Here is a 21,391-nt window from a genome sequence, read left to right as displayed (position 1 = left end):
AATGCATGAGAGCGAGAGAAATTATGGTTTTGTCACCGGTTATGGTGGATTAAGCAGCTTAAGAGCGTTTTGACTGTAATTTTTGCCAATTTATTGTGCTGATTATTATTTGAGTCTTCTAACGGTAGAAAATGTTTTGAATTTTTAACGGGTTTTCTGGTTTTGAAAATTCAACGAAAATTTGAAATGACAGTAGAAAATTTTGAAGTTTAACGTTTTTTAGTTTTGAAAATTTAACGAGAGATTTTATCGAAAACTTTGAAATGACAGTTTGAAATTTGAACATTTTAACGGTTTTTCAAGATTTTAACGAAAAAAATATATAAAAAAAGGTTTTTTAAAGATACGCTTTTATTTAGGTGCAATGAAAAGTAGAAAATAATATTTAGATTCCAATCTCAAATTTAAAAGAGACAAATTTTTAAAAACAAAGAAAATTTAATAAAAATTTTGCGTGGGCTTTGATAATGGCTTCTGTAGATTTGCCCACGCTTTTATTATAATTTTCTTTGTCGAATTTTAAAAATTTGTCTCTTTTAAATTTGAGATTGGAATCTAAATATTATTTTCTACTTTTCATTGCACCTAAATAAAAGCGTATCTTTAAAAAACCTTTTTTTATATATTTTTATTTTTTACTTTTTAGTTTTCTTTATCAAAAATTGTTAGTGTCCGAATTATTAATACTGAAGACTAAAAATCGCTATTAAATGCCAATTTAAATTTTAATTCGAAATGACTTTGATCCTAAATAGAACAGAGTACACACATTTTAATATTCAAAAAGATTTCGATTTTGTGTTCCAAAGATAAATTTATAATTTAAAACAGGCCAAAAACTGGTTTGTTATTATAAAATCAATTTTTTCCAAAAATACTTTTTGTTTTTATCAAGAATGCTTAAAAGATTTTGTTGAAATTTCAGTTCAATCGGAATTTCGAAAAATCTTTAAAATAAGTAAAAATACCAACTACTACGAAATTTAAAAATTTTGCAAATTTCTTTTGCCATAAAACAAAGTAATCTAGTATGCCAAATTTTAGCAAGCTAAAGTAGAACTATATCAAGAAATCGTAGATTTTGGCCTTAAAAAACTAGTTTTTTGGCCCTAACTAGAGGAAAATTCAAACTTTTTTCAAAAATCTTTTTAATGTGTTCTATATTAGCCTATAATACACCACTATGCCAAATTTCAGCCTTTAAAGTTAAGTAGAAGTGGTCGAAGTAGGTACTTGAAAATTTGAAAGTCTTAAACAGAGCAACCTAAATAAAAGCGTATAAAAATATTTAAAATGACAGTTAAAAATTTCAACGGATTTTCTTCAATAACCACGTGTTAAAGCAAATTCAAGCTATGACGCATTCTTCTCTAAAGCACGTCATTAAGTCGTATTATATGCCACATTAAAGCATAACTTTAACAAACAAAAACCTTCTAACAACATAATTACTATTTAGAACAAATCTGCTGTCACTTTACATCGCAATTACTTAAAATTCACGCCAAAATGACTCAATAAATTTTTTTACTCATTTTCTTCTTCTCGCTCATATTTTTTTTCAACGCGATCGGTAGCACCAAATTGTTTTTCTGCAGCAGTGCTAACATATAAGCATTTCTCTCATCATAAAGTATTTTCAGTTGTCTTTGAGCAGCCGCTGAGCTCACAAGCCAATTCAAAAAAGCTTTCTGTGGAAACCTTACCTTTAAAATTTTTAAAAAATTGTTATTTTTTTTTTATTTTCTTGTGCACGTAAAGGAATTACAATTTAATTTAGAAAGTGAGTTGCAATATTTACATTTACGTATATGGATTGGTCTGTTTCTTTTTCTTGCTTATTAAAAGCAATATGTGTTGTAGTGAAAGTGGAAGTGAATGAAGTTCATTAACTTTTTATGAGATCAACTCGTCTATAACCATTTCTTTTAAGAATTTCCATTTCTATTTGAGTTCAGTGACATGAATGTGTGATTTGATTAGGGCAGTGCTACATCGTGGGTAAAGTTTTAGATAGTGTGTTACTGAATTGGTGAGAGTGAAATTTTGATGAGGAACAAGCAATTCTTTTCGGTCTGTTCGAAACCTTACTTACAAACCTAATTGAAATCAGGCAGTCGGTCAGAATCAGATACTGTCTTAGTCATCTATTGATGTTTGCGGTACTTAACACTGATCATACTCTTTGTCTGTTAGGGTGTACTGGATTTGAACTATTACTTAGATCAGTGGTGGGCACCTGTGTGCCGCCATGAAAATGCCATTTAGGCCATGACTTGCCACCTAAATGTGCCATGGCACAAAAAAGTTTGTCATTCACTGATTAAGACTGTAACTTAATGTTAAGACGTAACCTGAAAGGAGGGAGGAGGTGTAACTTCCAAACCCAAGCTTTCCTCTGCTCAATGCATCTCTGGTTAATGCACAAGGATACATAAAACTGAAAAATTCAAATTATTCAGAGTGAATTTTTATCATTTGAAGTTCACTGCCATTAAACGGTTAAGCTGCAAAAAACTGATTCGCGAGACGGCACGAGATATTTCAAAGATTGCAAAACATATGCAAATAAGCATAAATATCGTACAAGGACAGCCGCTGTTGGACTACCCCAAATAATCATCAAACATTTCGATGACAAAGAAGTCATCATTTACGCCGTGATCTAAATATTGTACTTCTTTTTCGATCATTTTGGGAATTTGAGGTCATAAGCGGTATTTGTAACATCAATTTTATTGCTGTGCTACTGAATACTTTTCATGTTTACGCGAAATGAAGTTAATTGATAGAAAGAAAATATAAAAAATTGGGAGAAATTTCTTCTGGATCATGATACATGGACTTAATTAAATGTAGCAATCGAAAAGCAAATTAAAGTTAATTTAGCATGAAACTTTTAGTTGAAGAAGCGAAATAACATTTCGATCGATCATGAGGGGAGCAATTTGATGGATAATTTGTAGAAAGTTTTGGTTAATTTCAAACTTGATTTGTATTGGAATTAAATTGAAAATGTTAATTGCAAGAGTAATTGTGAGCACTTGAGATGCTGTTGATTGATATTTCAACATGAACAAGCTTGACATTGATGATTTTAGTAAGAATTTATTGAATTTCAAACATCCAGTTTGACTAAGAGTCTTCAACTTTCAATTTCATTTAATCCATCAAGTTTCTATTCAACAATCATCCAAAATAGTTATTCAGCATCGTGATAATTATTCATTCACACGAAACTACTCATTTAATGACGATAATCCTCAATATTTGCCAAAAAAGCACACAAAGCTGAATAAACTCTGAATGTTTTCTTTGTCAAGCAAACCCTGTACGCACTATAATCACAAATTACATAAGTTATGTCTCTTTACATCATCTGATATGTTAATGAGGTAGAGAGAGAAAGCCGAAAATCTGCTCATTTTAGTGACACAGAAATTATTAAAATGAAACTTCAATATCTGATTTTGTGGAGCATGAACCTTCAAGTGCAAGTTTTTAGAGTGAAAATCATTATTTTCTTCGTTTCTTAATTCTTTCAATTTCTCTGTCGTCAATGGTCTGTAAACTTTCTTAACGTGCTTCTAAAGGGAAAGTAAATTTTTAAAATGGAAAGACGAATGTGCGACAATGTTTCATTGACTTGTTGTCATCCTGGATGTGTATATTTAATGTTTTGGGATACTGAATGATCCATTATTCCTGAGTGACATAGGAGACAGACTTAACAATTGGTAACCATATGGACTCCACGCGCAGTTTACCAGGATCCGTGTTAATTATTTACGAAAGGAGCATTTGGGTCGTCTGGGACATGAAGTCCTATGTCCGGAGCTTCTCGACAACATAGCAAAGAAGTATTGCTCAAATGAATCAATTCTATCTGAATCTAATGATGACAGCAAGTAATCCCGTAATTGCTTAATAATCTGATCCAATCCGCAAATATTGAAATGTTGTCATCCGGTCGACAAAGCGCCAGAACATGTACTTTGTCCCAAGTCGCAGCCACTTTACAAAAACAACCCAAAATTAAATTCAAGATCACTAAATTCTATCCAATAATCAATTACGTGCTAAAATCCAATAATTAAATTATTTCATGATAATCATGTAAATTAAGTGCTGCAAATTTGATACAAATGGATCCAGATCAATAAAATCAATTACCAATTCATGGTCTAAACATATTTATCTACTGTAATTTTTATTGACCAGAATTAGATTGGATGCCTTAAAAAAATCAAACGGTACAAATGTGCTTAATTATTTTAATTTCATGATTTCCATCAAATTAAACTTTTTTGAACCGTGAATATTGAATTTGGCAAATCATTTTAATTAATCTCAGGCACCGGTATTTTGATGCATTAAAAATACGGGAAATCAATTTGCGTACCTCTCACTAGTCCTTTTGTATGGTAGTGTTATGTCTACACCATCTGCTTAATGTATATTTTGAAGAACAACATTTCCTGATCACGTGGAAACAAGTGATTCTTATTGATTCTTTTAAAATAATTTGAAAGCTTTTTTGCTTGCTGTATATTATGACTGATTTTCAGGGGTGTCTAGGTGAACGCAATGTCATGGACATAATGCGAATCTCTGTCATATCGGCAATACTATTTAATGATTAAACATTTTTGGAACGTCCTGGATAAAATGTAATTAGTCTACAGTTGGTCTAGTTATTAAGTAGAACGGTGGTGACCTGTCCTTCAATTTTTGGAGGATGGTAAATCTCGGTCAAAATCGCACACGACATACAGTCCATGGCATTTCCTTAAAATTTTGTCTGCGCACAAATTGCAAATCTTTGAACTAGACATTATGTCAACTTATCCTTACAATATTTAGAGACTGTCGACTTTGATGGGATTCGAACCCACCTACTAAAACAAAAATGCAGATATCCGGTCCGTTGTCTAACCACTTGGCCATAGATGCCTCAAGCTTGTACTGACAAGTTCGCCTACATATGTCTCGTTACTCCAGATTCCACACACGTTACTCTTCAGACACCACACAGTTAAAATGGGGAATTTATATTCTTAATCCAAATCTTTAGCATATCCAATTAAGAATCTTAACCATTTAGTCATCTGGTCAGATAATTGCATTGTGAAGTCACCATCGTCCACTTATGATGCCTAAGAATGAGTAAATAGACTCATTGTCTCTCAAAAATGGACATTATTCCTAAAAGACTCCTTTAAGTAGTCATTGCAGTCACTAGCCAATTTCAAAATTCAAATTTCAACTGCGAGCAATTTCACAATATTTCTTAAAGTGCAAAACCAACTTTCTCCACCTCCTTCATCTTTTTTTCTTTCTCAATTCAATTTCATTTTTGTTCATGCTGCATCATGAATATGAAAGAGGAAAAGAAGCAATAAATAGGTCACTGAGGCCCGTCTTCATGTTGCATTTCATACAAGTTTCTTTTCATACTTTTTGTGTTGCACATTTTGTATGACCTAAATAAGGGAAGTACAGAGAAATTTTATGTATTATTTTTCAGACCCAAAAAAAGCAAAAAAAATTTCTTTTTATTCTGTCTCGTCTCGTCATATTTATGCATTATATCGCTGATTAAGCATCAGTCGGAACTGCTTTTTTTTTCCTCACGTTATTGTGAAAGCAAAAGTTACAAAACAAACATGGATATACGCACTTGGATGATTCATATTTTTCTGTGTGAATATTTATGTATGTTAATCGTTCATGCAAAACTGCCTCTTATGGATGGTTATGATTATACTGTCTGATTACGTATTAAATATAATTATTAATTTTAATTGTGACAAAAAACGGATGTTGATTTAGTTTTTTGTTGGAATCAGTAATTATTATAATGGTACTTCCATTCTCGGTAATCTTCTTATTTTTGAGATATTGATCTATATTAAGCTGTTTCCGTATATATGCTACAATGATATTATTGGATTGTACTCGAATACTACAGATCAAATCAAAAGTCCAATCAGAGGATTGGATTCCAGAAGCTTCCAGCGTAACTCTGAATTAATGCTGAATTTGGCTTAAATCGCTCCGGGGTGGTACTGGATTTTGGATCGATTTATCGACTTGAACTATTCGGGGTAGTAATCTTGAGTAGACAGTTTCTACACACTGAAATGTTATCTTATATCACATGTAGCATCCACTAACTGCTGTGTCTTCCTAATGGCTATCTAGTGACTGTCAAGAGCTTGGTTCCAATTATACTGTCAGCTATTGGCCTCCGTGGTCTATATTACAACATGTGGTGAAAGCCCAGTGTGGAACTATGTAATGAAACTTGAAGATGCGAACTTGTATGTCGTGAGCAGTTTAATCGAGGCTTATCACCAAAGTATGCATCGCTAAAATAAATGATTGCCAAATGACTGATCTAAAGATGATCCTTGCTGTTAAGCAAATCATGTTTATGAAAATCTTCTAGAATTGAATTAAATGACAGGAATATCCAAAATTAGAGACTTACTTTCCTAATGCTAATATTTGTAAAAGAAAATCAACACACATTGACAGTAATAGTTCCTTCCGGTCTAGTTCATTAACTATGACAAGCTAATTATTTATGCCTTTCATCTCATATCAGTTTTGCATAATCTTAATCACATCATATCATGAATATTAATGAGTTTGATATCAAGTCTAGTTTGAATTACGACCTTGTACTTAATCATTGTCTCGATTATCGCAGAAATGTGAAAAATTTAAATATGGACATATTATAATTTTTTTGGGTTTTTCGGTATTAAGACTTTCTTTCTTCACTTTTTTTGAGTCATAATGTGACATTGAATGACAAATTTGGTAAATCCGGATATAATCAATATATATCCACAGTATAGTTACAACATCTTTGTCAGTTTAACAGCAAATACGATGAATTTTAAGAATTGAACCCACAATAATGATCCAAAACATTAACATGCCGAACAAACAAGGAGATCATGCTCATGAGACCTGAAAATTGATCATATTCAGTTAAATCGATTGAGTATACTTATCCCTAACATACAAGCATATGCTCAATAAGCATACTCAATAGGGACCATATGACCACATGACCATAGGACCATATGCATGTATGTTCAGACATGAGCACGCTCATTTAGGTCAGTATGTTTATTGTCTGTTTGGGATATATGTATGTCATTATGATATGAATCACGCATAGTGCTCAACTCTGATCATTCATAATTCATCACTTTTTAAATGACAGATAACGATAATATATTTTTGGTAGATTATTGTGAATAATTAGAGGTAAAGCACATTATTTTCGGATTTTTATGACAGTAACGAAAATGAAAAATTTAGTCTGATTCCGGCATTAAGTTAGATTACATCTAGAGTATTTAAAACAGAGAAATTTGTAATATGGCTAAAATTATTGGTTCTGAGGTATGAACTGGGTTGTTTACTGGATAAATGTCTGGATTGTCGACATACCGCCATAAATAAACAATCCATTGTGAATAGACTGAATTACTTTTAATGACTTATTAGCTCAGCTGTTGCCGCATCTGTTTAAATAATTTCGCGAGTTAGTTTGAGCAGTTCAAAGAATATCTGATCAAAGCATGCCATAACTGCACGACAATGGCGACTTTTTGAATATTTTTCTGCGAATTTCCAGCTTTAAAAACTTCACACTTTCACTAAAATAAGCAGACATGCCATAAAATGTGACAATTCCTTTATATCATCGATTTTTGTTAATTATAGCCAATTTGTCATTTATTTGCAGATGTTGGAAACAGAAATTTTGCCAATCCCAAGTTTGGAAACCAAACCCAGCGAGTATGACTCGTACCAATGTTCACTCTCATCAAAATTCAAGGATATTGCAAAAGAAGAACTGAGAGAAGATGAGAGTGTAAGAACCCAAGCATTAGCACAATTTCGTGAATGGATTGCTAAGCATCCACATATTAAAAAGTGTAGAACTGGTAAGACACTGCAATACATCATAAAATCCTTAATTAACCATGATTCATCCTTTCAGATGCACCATTCCTATTGAGATTCCTGAGAACCAAAAAGTTTTCCGTTCCCGTGGCTTGTGAGCTTCTCGAAAAGTACTTATCCGTACGTCAACTCTTTCCACAATGGTTCCAAAAGCTCGACATCAATGATCCAGCAATCGAAGCTATTGTTGATAGTGGATATCTCTTCCCACTACCCGAACGTGATGAGCATGGACGTAAAATCATCTTTTCATGTGCATCACGTTTCGATGCAACCAAATATACATCCGCACAAATGGCAAGGACACATGCAATGATTGTCGAGTCATTGTTGGATGATGAAGAGTCACAAGTTGCCGGATATTGTTACATCACAGATGAAGGTGGATTAACAATGAATCACATTAGTTTATGGTCGTTGGTTGATCTCAAGAGAATGTCAAAATGCATTCAGGTATCGTCACCAATGAGACACAAAGAAACACATTTCGTTAATATTCCATCCATTGCAAATAAAGTCATTGAATTTGCTATGAGTTTGGTCAGTGATAAATTACGTAAGCGTATGTTCTTCGATAAAAATGTTGATGAACTGAAGACAAGAGTCAACCCTGACTTGCTGCCAACTGAATATGGCGGTAAAGTTACAATGGACGAAATGATTGCCAAGTTTAAAGAGACATTGAAGAAGAATCGTGATAAGACATTGGCATTGGACGATATGTTTATTGACTTGGAAGGTGCACCTGTTAATTGGTTGAGTAATGATGATGCGGACATTGAAGCTGGAATTGTTGGATCTTTTAGAAAATTAGAAGTTGATTAAGTTTGATATTCTTTAAATCTGTTCTATCTTCTGCTTCTAACTTGTTGCGCTTTTAGGTTTAGTGTCTATGTAGACTTCTGGTAGAGACTTGTGCATGACAATTTCTTTAAAACTCTTGTTCCTTAATAGACTATGAAATAATTTTAATTAGTATGGATTCTTGATGATGTGGACAAGATTATCTCTGGATGTCTGGATTTTGTCTGGATCTCAAGAATAAGTCGAGAACAAGGCATCAAGAATCCATGCTAGCAAACGACAGTATTGAGCTTTATATCTTTGATTTAGATAATATCATTAACCAAGTTGTACTTGAATGTAATCAAGGGTTTTCGAGACCGAAACCAAGACTGGGTACTTGATCTCGAGAATTCAAAGAATTTCTTTGTTGTCTCCTTGAATCAAGGTCGGTATCGGCCTCAATCTCGATATCGAAACCCTAATGTTAGAAGTCGGAGCCAACTTCACTCCGGTTTGCTAGAAAACTGATTAATACTCTTGTGAAGTATAAGATTTCATAGAAATGTTAATCGGTTCTTAGAAAACTGTTGCGAACTCAGTTTGGCAACGACCTCTGCTAAATGCAATGACTGTTTCATTGCTACATATCTATCATTATGTCAAGTGATACTGTGTGACATTCACATTTACAACTTGGTTAAACAAAAGCTCACATAATTAATCAGTATATTCTGAATTGTTTCATAGTTACTGTTCAATTCAATAGTTCCTTTCAGTAGCAATCAACTCTTTACTTCCTCCTTCCTTAATTAGTATTAAAAATATTTTTGTTAAGATTTTGTTTATTATTTCTTCAACTTCTGAATGCACAAATCAGCACGATGAAGGATGAACAATTTATTATTTTAATTTTATTATGCATCAATGGAAGGAAGCCATTGTGACTTCCTTCAATAAAACATTGAGACAGGTGGAGATGTTACCAAATAAGCTGTGATGATTTTTTTGTAAGAAGAAAAAGAAAACTTTTTTTTTTTTTTATTTTGATAATCGAAAACGGCATGTTGAGCATGAAATATTTCAATTATTGCATACTGCATAAAATAATTACAGCTTTTGCACATTTACTTATTGTTGTTAAGATAAAAAAGATTTAATTTAATATATTTAAATATGTTTTGATTTATTGCACATATCACATTATTGTATTATTAATTGGGTAATTAATGCACAACTTGCATACATCCTGTATCCATATCTAATACACAACTTCTCTTTTCTTATATGTGAATTGTTTTGCTAACTTAATGGAAATTTTAATAAAGTTTTTTACATTTTGTAAAAAAAAAACAAGGCACAACTATCGTTTTACTATGAATATCAGAAGGATTTAAACTTACAGATCAATTTACAGATATGAAATCAATATCTCATATGTGCTGGAATGTCATCAGTATCTAGATCATGATCATCAATTACTTCGATACGTTCAACCATCTCATTAAATTTAACCTTTCTGTCAGGTATTGGTGAACTTGGTTCTAATATCGACATCAATTTATTGCTTAATCTCTCAGCGTCTGTGGAGCTCTCATCTAAATTTGGGTAGGGAAATTATTATATTTCAATGAGGATATATGTTGGATATGTGGCTTAGTCCAATACAATGATAAGAACTGTTCAATGAGCACTATATAGTTTAAGGAAGCATTGTGATACACCAATGGGCGTGGGTTCGAATATAAAATTATTGCATTCCGAGCACTGTGTGTATATCAATGAGCTTAATTGTACGAGATGCTAGTAAGATTATAGTTTAAGTAAGCATTATGAGTAATCACTTTTTTAGTTACAAGTCTCTGGACAAAGCTCAGTAGGTAAGAGCACTTTAATATTAACAAAGATTTCATGTAATTAAAGGGACATTGGTAATTGGCAATTGATAGTCATTGATAGAACCAGATTTAAGGTCCAAAATCAATTCCCAACAACTTACCTTGAGTAACTCCATTAACTCCTATACCTAAAATCTCTGCATCTGATACTCTCATTTCAGTAATTGCTTCGACTATTTCAGAAGCTATTTCACTGTCACGAACAGAATCTGTCTCATAAAAATGGTTAGCTATCTCCTCTTTAGATGAATTTGAATTACTGTCCTGTCCTTGAAGTCTCTTCTTTAAGTAGAAGTACCAAAACAGTGGAATAGCAATAAGGATGATTAAAATGACTGTTCCCATAAATGAAACAGCAAAGATCCACATTGCCAAGTCACAATCATTGTCATCACTATTTTGTTGTGAACATCCATTGACTATTGAGGGATTTATTGCAAATGTTAATTCTAGTTCCTTTAACAGCTCAATTAACTCATTAGGTGGAATTAAATCCAGACTATTGGTCTTAAAAGCATATCCATAAATTTTTGTTTTCGCCTGAGTGTCTGCAAACCTTAATACTTGAGAGTTTGTTGTGAATGGCAATTGCGAGGAACTTAAAACTCTAAAGTCTGCCTCTAATTTCTGTGAAAGTTCCAATGCTAATTCATCTATGTCCTTATTTGCGAAATTATCGACAATAATTTGAATCACATCATCACTGCTGATTTTAATAAAATCGATAGACGTCGTTGTCCTCAGACCAGCACCTGCTCTGTCAATTGCTGTTACTAAAAATCCAGTTGGCTCATCAGGAAGCGTTCTTAATGGATACATTTCACCAGTGACTGCATTAATTTCAAATGTTGTTGGCATGCTGGTGCTATATCTTATTACTGCATTGATTCCATCGTCAATATCATAAGCTTCAAGTTTGAAAATATATTTTGGCATGATAAGTCCAATAAGATATTCATCTGGGAATGCGACACGATAGTTCACATTTGGTGGATTAGTAAATATCGGCGCATTATCATTTTGATCGAGTATCTCAAGATTAAGGTAAGTTATGGATGGTGAGTATAAAATTTCGTCAGTAAATACTTCGGACATGTAAGGTTGAATGCGATGAGGATCAAATTCAGTGGAGTATGTTGTTGGACATACTAAGTGTAGAGTAACTTGCAGTTGTGGCACATTATAGCTAGCAAATACACTGTCTTCCCTATCAAATGGTTGTACATTCTTTAAATAGTATGTTGTGTTGTCGATCATCAGGTAGTCTAAAAATAAATATATACATTAGTCAGTAGCTACATCCCATGGAGTAAAAACTTACTTTTCAGTACATCCGGAACTACTTTGGTAATTTCATAATAACAGTCACCAATTCTCATATACATGATCTGATTGTGGATCACATTTTCCTCAATTTTCACAATAGCCAAGCTTTTTTGTACAGTTGTTATCGGTTTGCCATCTTCGCATACTTTTGGTTCTAAGACTCTCAACAGAATGCTTGTCTCAGCAGTTTTCCTACTATTCATACTCAATGCGATTCCTTTCATTCGATAAAATCCTGCTGGAATTGGAACTAATAACATGATATCTCCTTTGCTGATAGTCATTTTGTCATATAGGAAGATATTTTCAAACAGCAGTCCATATGATACAATAGAATCTTCAGGATCAGTAATGATAGCTTGAATTTGACCAACAAGTCCAACTTCATTACTCATAAATGTAAAGGAATATGATCCAGACTCAAAATATGGTTGTGTTGGATCTAACTTGTCATAACATTCGTCGATTGGAGTGTCAATCTGCTGTGGAAAATCAATAACAATTAGTGTCCTCGCAGGATAGTAACTGCTGCCATAAGCTTCAAGGTAAAACCAGACAAAACTAAGATTTTCGACAGCAATTGACAATTTATTAGTAATTTGTATTGCTGATCCAGTAGAATTAAAATCGAAAAATTCATTTTGACCACCAACAAGCTTGAATGAGACATCGGAACTTGTCATTGCTGTGTTTAATGGAATCTGATCTATCATTAAATTTCCATGTTCATCAAAGCTTCCAAAGTAATTAACTTTATCGAACTTGAGTTGGATCTTGTCAATAATTTCAATGATTACAGCAGCATAAGCTTTTGGAGCTCCAAATTTCAATGCTTCAATGTAGAAGCTGTAGAATTTACTTTCAAAATCAATTGATTGTGGTATGAAGTCAAATTGGATATCTGTCAAATTTGAATGATTAATCGTAAATTTATCTGCATGATCTCCTTTATGTGAAATTTGCAGTTCCGTTTCGTTTGATGCTATTGAAATTTGCTCCAGCACCAAAACATTATTATAAGTTAGACTTCCAGTATATATCACTTTATCGAATTCTATTGGAGAAATTGCATCCACAATGACATTAAGATGAACAAAGATTACAGTTTCAGCACTTGCAAATTCAGTTCTAGTTGCTTTAATGGATGCTGTTAAGAACACCCGATTCAGCAGAACTTCCTGCGTAACATCACTAGACAAACTTATTTTTAATGAATTTTGAATCTTCTCAAATTTGAAAAGATCTTTATCAGTTCCAGTAAGAGTAAATTCAACTGCATCATCATAGTTATTCATCTCAAGTACTATGTCTTCAATATCCAATGTTAACTGATCTAATGATCCAATATAGTAAGGACTTTCAAATCGCAAAATCTTATCTCCATTTACTTTGGGTAATGTGACGACAACATTAGTGGATATTGAAATATCACCGAATTTGGCAATGACTTTTGTTGATAATAAGGAAGTTTTCAGCAACAGATCCTCAGTTATTTCTTTGACTAATGTGATTGTGACATAATTTTGATTTATAGATGCAGCAAAGTATTCAAACTCATTGTCGGTCAATATAACTTCAGAGAATATTTGTTCTGAGTCTATGAATAGAGGATTAAGATGAAGAACTCGTTGATTGTCAATGTTCCCGAGATAAAGGTTATGTTCGAAATTTGACTTAACTACTTCTGGTGTCAATACATTGATAAAAATGAAATGTTCAGCACTTTCAAATCCTTCTCTTGTTGCTTTTAAGGTTAACGTGAAATATTCCTTATTTTCTAAGGATTCTACAGTGATTCCTGACTTTAATTTGAGTAGCACTTTATTTCCAACTGCACTGATTTCAAAAATATTTGCGTCACTTCCAGCAATGCTGAATTTAACAGTTTCGTCGTAGTTTGTTGACTCTAACGAAATTTCTCGAAGTTCCATTTTCAATTCAGGATGTACTTGTAGATTCAGAACTGTAAACGGTTCCTCAAAACTCAATTTTTTAGTTTCGTCAAGTTTTGGAAGATCCACAACAAGATTTGTGTAAACTGATGTATCGTCATGTTTTGCGACAATTTTCGCATTCAAGAAACCTTTTTGAGGCAGAATAATTTGATCGATTGTTCGCTTTAATTGAACAGTAACATTATTTTGGTCAACAGTTGCATCGAAGAATTCAGAATCATCACCAATTATCTCAACAGAATTGAAATTTTCATTAGATCTGATTGTCATAGTCTCAACATGAAGTGCTTTTTGTTCATCAATGTTTCCAATGTACAAACTTTTAGCAAATGAGTCACTAGCTGCAGTACTTGATTGTTCTATGTAAATGAACACATAATGTTCAGCAGATGCAAAATCTTGTCGTGTTGCTAGTAAGATTAAGCTTAATAGTTCTTTACCATTCAGCATTTCTGAACTAATTTCTGATTTTAATTTCAGTTGAATTTTGTTTGTGTTCCTGACCATTTCGAATAAATCAGCATCGACTCCATTGAGAGTGAATTGAACATTCTCATTGTAATTGCCAGTTTGAAGAGAAATCTCGTCAATATTTAAGCTTAATTCAGGTTGTGTGACAATTTTTCCACTTGAATAAGATGTTGTAAATTTAAGGCTCTGGATCTCATCAGGTCTTGGAAGTGTTACTATGATATTAGTTATAATTATAATGTCATCGTATTGAGCCATTAGTTTAGTTGATAAAACTGTCTTTTGAATTAGTAAGCCTTGTGTAATCTCCTTTGCTAGACCGATAATAACTTGATTTCCAGTGGCTGATACATTGAAATATTCAAAGTCGTCGTCAATCACTTTAACGTCATTGAATACATGATTGGATTTTATAGTTATTGGATCCAAATGAAGATGTTTCTGATCATCAACTTGACCAATATACAAATTATTCTCAAAGGATGACTCGCTTGGGTCAAAAATCTCAACATTAATGAATATAAAATGCTCAGCATCTTCAAATCCTTCTCGTGTTGCTATTACAGACAATGATATGAATTTCTTGGTATTTAGTTGCTCTTCAGTTATGCCTTGGTTTAGTTTCAACTGGATTTTGTTAGAATTCTGAACAAAACTGAATAGATGTGCATCAGTTCCAGCAAGTCCGAATTGAACTGATTCATTATAATTTGAAGGATTTAGTGAAAACTCTTCAATTTCAAGGACAAGCTCAGTATCTATCCTTATAGTTCCTGAAGTGTATGTGGTTTCAAATTTCAGTTTTTTAATTTCGTCTAGTCTTGGAAGAGTCACAATGAGGTTTGTATATGCAGTAATGTCTTCAAATTGAACTTCAACTTTGGCTGATAGAATTGATTTTCTAACTAAGAGATCTTCTGTAATCTGCTTTATTAAGCTGATTGTAATTTGATTTTGAGTAATTGAACCATTGAAGTATTCATAGTCGTCGCCAATTATTCGGACATCCTTAAAGTCATGATCAGATTTTATCACAATGCTGTCCATATAAAGATCCCTTTGATCATCAATTTGTCCAATGTATAAAGTTCGTTCGAATATAGTCTCACTAGTCACAAAGGTTTGAATGTTTATGAATATAAAATGTTCGGCATTTTCGAATCCTTCTCTTGATGCTATAACTGAGAATGTTAAGAATTCCTTCGTCAAATGTTCCCCATTGACACTTTGATTCAATTTGAGTTGAATACTATTTGCATTCTGTTCAAAAATGAATAAATCGGCATCAGAACCCAAAAGTGAGAATTGGACAGAAGAGTCATAATTGGCGGGATGTAATTTAACTGCTCCAATTTCAAGCAAAAGCTGTGAATCTCTTTTAATAACTCCAGAACTATAATTTTTCTCGAATTTCAGTTTCTTAATATCTTCAGGTCTTGGAAGTTTCACAATTAGGTTTGTGAATATTGATATGTCATCATATTGAGCTATAACTTTTGCTGATAAAACAGACTTCTGAATCAATAAATCTTCAGTTATATTTTTGGCCAAGCTGATTGTAATCTGGTTATCCTCAATTGATGCATGTAAATACTCGATATCATCACCAATAAGCTCTACATTCTTGAAATCATGATTGGATTTGATTACAAGTGTTTGAATGTGAAGATCCCTTTGATCATCGACAGTTCCAACATACAAAGTATCCTCAAACATTGACTCACTGGAATCAAAAACTTCAATATTGATAAATAAGAAATGCTCAGCTTTTTCAAATCCTTCTCTTGTGGCAATCACAGACAATGATATGAACTTCTTGGTATTTAGTTGCTCTTCAGTTATGCCTTGGTTCAGTTTCAGCAGGATTTTGTTGGAATTCTGATCTAAACTGAATAGATGTGCATCAGTTCCAGTAAGAGTAAATTCAACAGTTATGCCTTGGTTCAGTTTCAGCAGGATTTTGTTGGAATTCTGATCTAAACTGAATAGATGTGCATCAGTTCCAGTAAGAGTAAATTCAACAGTTTCATCGTAATTTGCTGGATTCAAGGAAAATTCTCCTATTTCTAGAACAAGTTCTGTATCAATCTTTATTGTTCCTGACGTATAGCTTGTTGTGAAAGCTAACTTCTTGATCTGGTCTGGTCTTGGAAGTTTAACAATAAGGTTTGTAGTTATTGAACTTTCTTCATAGTCAGCTACAATTTTTGCATTTAAGATAGTCTTTTCAAGCAGCAACTCTTCTGTAATTTCCTCAATCAAACGCAAACTGATGATATTGTTTTGAATATTAGCACTGAAAAATTCAGCATCATCTCCAGTTACACGAACATTAGTGAACTGATTTTCAGATTCAATAATTAAATCCTCCAACTGCAAAGTTCTTTGATCGTCAATACTGCCAATATATAAACTTTTCTTGAATGCTGAATCAGGTAATGAGCTTCTTTCAATTCCAATGATGACATTTGATGTTGCTGATGTGAAATTCACACGAGATGCCTCAATTGTAATTTGAAGGTAGAAATCTGTTGAAAATTGTTCTATATCGATTCCATCCTTTAGTTTAAGGACCAATATGTTTTCAGTAAATTCATGCTCGAAGTAGTTGCCGTGCTTCCCAGACAAAGTTATGATTACATTCTCGACTATATTTAAAGCAATATCTGGAAGGCTTAGCATCGAATCTTGTGATATTTTTCCTTCATACAAATTAGAACTGAATTTCAAGTTCTGTTGTGGACTGTCAGTAACTTTAAGCTCACAAATAACAACTGCCAAATTTTTCTTGGTTGGGTCTTTAACATTGACTTGGATTTGGAAATTTAAAAAGCTTTTATTCTCTGGTAGTTCAGCTTCAGCTTTTAACTTAAAGGACACTTCTCGACCGGTAATTTCCACATCAAAGATTGAACTGTCAGTTCCAATAAGAGTAACTTCAATTTCTTCTTCTGGAATTATGGATTCTTCTGTGATTAAAATTCTTTCATGTTGAAGTTCACCATTTTCAATACTAGCTGTATAAAAGTTATTTTCAAACTGTGGAATTAGTATTGCGACTGTTTTTATGATGACATTTGTAAATGCTACAGTAGAATTGTTTTGTACAGCTTCAACAGTTAGGAATAATAAGGTTTTGGCTATTATTTCATCAATTGATGCTTCCTGTTTAAGATTAAGGACCACTAAGTCATTGTTAATGCTTACGTCGAAATATTTTGCATCAGCTTGCGACAGTCTTAACAAAGTTCCATCCACAGATCCATTTGTAGATAATTTCATTGCTTCAATGCTCAATTCTTGTCTCTTTTCTTTAATTTCACCTTCATAAAGTGATTTCTCAAAGGAAAATGTAAATATTGGCGATGAAATGTCAATGACGACGACAGCGAATCCACTTTTGTCTCCATCACGTTTTGCTTCTATAATGAAGTCAACGAACTTTTGTTGGAAGACTTCTTCTGGTAAAATTCCTTCTTTTAATGTTATTGAAGCTGTTGGACCTTCACTTGTCATACTTATAATCTCATAGACATCCCCTACGATTTCAAATTTGACATTGTCATCGTATGTGCTCGCATCAAGCTGTATATCCTCAATTTTTAATGCTCCGCCCTTTTCAAGTTCACCTCTGTATAGAGGCTTGGAAAATTTCGGTGACTCGATAAATGTGTTTTCAGGATCTGTAAAGACCTTGACACTGACGCTTGAGGATTTCGGTTCAGCTGATGAGTCCTAAAGGATGATAACTGTTAGTAATTATGCATGATTATATAAAATTTTTCTTACCGTAGCCGTCAATGTGAACTCGACTTCATCATTTTCCAGTTTTATTATCTGCTGTTTCGTAAATATTCTTGCCTTAAATGTTGACTTAACGCCAGTGATGTCTAATCGTTCAACATAAAATAAATCACTTCCTGTCAATGTGAAGCTTATACTGTAGTCATAAAGATCATAATCAGTTGCAGCAATTTGATCATCAAATCCTAAATATGCTGTTATTTCTGTTCCTTTTGCAAGTGGCGTTGGAATTTTAATATCATAGCTTGATGCTGTAAATTCTGGTGAGTAATTATTGGCCCGACTAATTGTAATTCTGATAGTCAAGGCTGTATTAGAGGAACTGCATCGAATATTAAGATTCAAGACTGTTCTCGTGACGTTGTTTTCCTTTTCGTAATTAGCAAAGCTTGCTGTTGTTGATATTTTAATTTCATTTTGCTGTGTGTCCAATTCAGCCGAAAAATATTCGTCAAGATTAGTGCTAAATGCTGCAAATTACTCATCTTTAGTATTGTGTCATTGTCAACAGATTCATTATCACACTTACTCATATTTAATGCGTTAGTTATCTCAAGTGTTTCAAATACACCAATATGACCGGGAATCACACTGGCTTCGAGTAATTGATTGTTATAATTTTCACATGTTTCTAAAAATAAGGAAGAATTATAAACCTCTTGACAATTGAGTCCATTTATGAGAATATACTACAAAAAAGTGTATTACTGTAATTTATTGATAAGTCCTTAATCTATTTGTAATTATGATAATAATAAATTTATGGCATTTTAAAGTGGCCTTTTACTTTATTATTTGAAGGCATTTTCTGAGAAATGGTGATTATTGAAACGAAATAACTTGTGGTGTTGAAGGTGAATGAAATGTGTATTTGTGGTCAAGTGGCTAGTCAACAGACCGGAAACATTTCTTTAATCAGGACAAGGGTTCGATTCCTACTAAAGACTGATCTCTTAATCATTACATATCCGAAAAATACAAATCTATTATGGCTCGAAGAAGACGTGCCTCGGACATGATGTAGGAATTAATTCGAATCCGGCATCAAGTCAGTCACGTTGGCTTGCTGCCGGATTTTTGATCGATTAACCGGCTTGTGTTCTCAATGGAATTCTTAACAGTTAGTACGTTTTTTGTAAAAAAAGATAAAGCAACACATGACGAGTCAAATTTTTATCATGACGTGCGTCTTTATAGAGGAATCCCTTCGACAAAGTTTATAACAAAAATCAAGTACTTATGGATGTTTTCCTAAAGATATTGCTATTATTAATAATCATTTGATAAAGTTTCAAGTGAAATTGAAAACAATTCAGCAAATCTTATCGAATGGGAAAAGATGATAAGGAATAAGTTATACATTTGAAGGGCATTAATAGCAGGAAATGGCGAAATTTGAAGCTTTAATTTCCTTTATTTTGAACAATAAAAACAATCACTTAATCACTTTAAGAAGTATTCTTAGTTATTGACAGTCCAAAATTGATATTTTGATTGATTTTTAAGACCAACAACTTCCAACAAGTTCACAATCACTTCAAGATTTGAACTTTCTAAGTACCAAATGGATTTACTTGGATTTACTATTGCACACTTATCAGATCATCAAAATTTACAACCTCTCAAGAGATTTGCAGTTCTTATATTGACTTCAAGTCAAAAACACTTATCGCACCTTGTGATTTTACTCCAATTACACAAATCAAGGAGATTAATAGTAAAGTTATCAATTGATTTGTCTTCATTTTTATTGTTCTCTCAAGATTCAAGCCACTCATTCATAATTTAAGACTTTTTATTCTTCTTATTTACAAATCCAGTTAGGAACTTTCACAGATTTTCACTTTTTTAGACTTTATTGTTTCACGATTCAGCAATTACTAACAAATAATTTCTATTGATTGGCAATATAATCAATACTTGTTATCAGAACGTGTTTGATAAGGGAGCAATAGAGTGTTGAGGATCAATGCTTCAAATGATAAAGCTACTCAAACAGGGTGGAGATAAATTTCAATTTTCGACAATTCAGTAACTTTTTTGTTACAATAGAAATTTTAAAGATGAGAAAAATTCAAATTTGAAGTTAGAAACATACCTAGTTGACCTCCTGTTGACTTCTGATTAACAACAAACTCACAATGTAGCTTAACATCCGAGTTGTCTACGGTTTCCTCCTTTATTCACTTAATTTAATTTAATTTTAATCAATTTTCTGTTTTTTGTTTACACTGAGCTTTTAGTACAAACTTTAGAACATGATTTGTTCAAATTTAAAAAGTTAGTTAAAATTCAAATTTTGATTAATCGTTAATTAAATTATCATGATTTTTGATCGATTTATCCTAATTTTTGAAAGTTTTCGCAAACTATTTAAGATTTAATTCAATAGTTATACTATGCTTATGCAACTGAATCGATTGCAATAGAAGTGCCATTTTCATAAATATACCAAGAACAAAAAAAACAACAATTAAGTACGAAAAATTGTCATCGCAAAAATTCTACAAGTTAACCGTTCGCGGTTGTTATCAGTGACAATAGCATTTCAAAGTAGGTAAACAAAAACTCGCAATGATTCATAGTACTTAATGAGAAGTTAATTATTATACCACAATTGTCATTAAAATATTCAAGGCTGAAAAGTATAGCTTTAATTAAGGATTACACGAAGCTAACCCTTTATAAAGCACAAACTTCAATCTGCTTCCATAACATGACATAATGTGTGTATTATTAGTGGTCTTACACTATCGATCTCTTCTTATCAATCCATTACTGATTATTCACTTCCCTAAAAAAATGACATAAGTGTAATTGCATTGCGAAATCACTTAGATATACAGCAACAATAATGGTCTAATTGATAGAAATGTTTGAGGTATCCAAAAAAGTCTTATTGTCGTCATCAAGATGTCCAAACAGTACAACGTGCTCACTAGGGCACCACTATGTCGTCGTATCAACGATAAGTCGCGAAGTTGGCCTTGTGGCTCCGTGACTGCTGATTTCGACCAATTTTTACATTCTACATCGCATTTTTGTCCCAGCGATCAGGAATTCATTAATATTTGCAACGGTTATTCGAAATTCAAATTTTCTAGTAAAATTTAACATTCGCAGCCAACTTCAGGTATGTTTACAAATGAAATGTGAATGAAATTG

General features: G+C 32.7%; 2 protein-coding genes across 2 annotated transcripts; one reads left to right on the top strand and one right to left on the bottom strand.

Moving 5' to 3' along the window:
• Positions 1 to 1,631: 1,631 nt before the first annotated feature.
• Positions 1,632 to 9,203, top strand: LOC139090188 (clavesin-1). The gene is made up of 3 exons (XM_070639923.1): positions 1,632 to 1,783; positions 7,769 to 7,970; positions 8,027 to 9,203. The coding sequence occupies exons 2-3, from the start codon at positions 7,769 to 7,771 to the stop codon at positions 8,812 to 8,814; spliced, it is 990 nt and encodes a 329-aa protein (XP_070496024.1). The 5' UTR covers positions 1,632 to 1,783; the 3' UTR covers positions 8,815 to 9,203.
• Positions 9,204 to 9,927: 724 nt separating this feature from the next.
• Positions 9,928 to 20,105, bottom strand: LOC139090406 (uncharacterized). The gene is made up of 7 exons (XM_070640187.1): positions 19,902 to 20,105; positions 18,756 to 18,857; positions 18,212 to 18,696; positions 16,360 to 18,157; positions 11,992 to 15,033; positions 10,772 to 11,935; positions 9,928 to 10,370 (listed from the first exon to the last, which is right to left on the bottom strand). The coding sequence occupies exons 1-7, from the start codon at positions 20,002 to 20,004 to the stop codon at positions 10,198 to 10,200; spliced, it is 6,867 nt and encodes a 2,288-aa protein (XP_070496288.1). The 5' UTR covers positions 20,005 to 20,105; the 3' UTR covers positions 9,928 to 10,197.
• Between the last annotated feature and the right edge of the window lie 1,286 nt (positions 20,106 to 21,391).

The sequence above is a fragment of the Chironomus tepperi genome, unplaced genomic scaffold (genome assembly GCF_022539635.2).
Source record: "Chironomus tepperi strain 1889 unplaced genomic scaffold, CSIRO-AGI_Ctep_v1 contig_217, whole genome shotgun sequence".
NCBI lineage: Eukaryota > Metazoa > Arthropoda > Insecta > Diptera > Chironomidae > Chironomus > Chironomus tepperi.
This window is presented reverse-complemented; position numbering and strand designations above follow the sequence as displayed.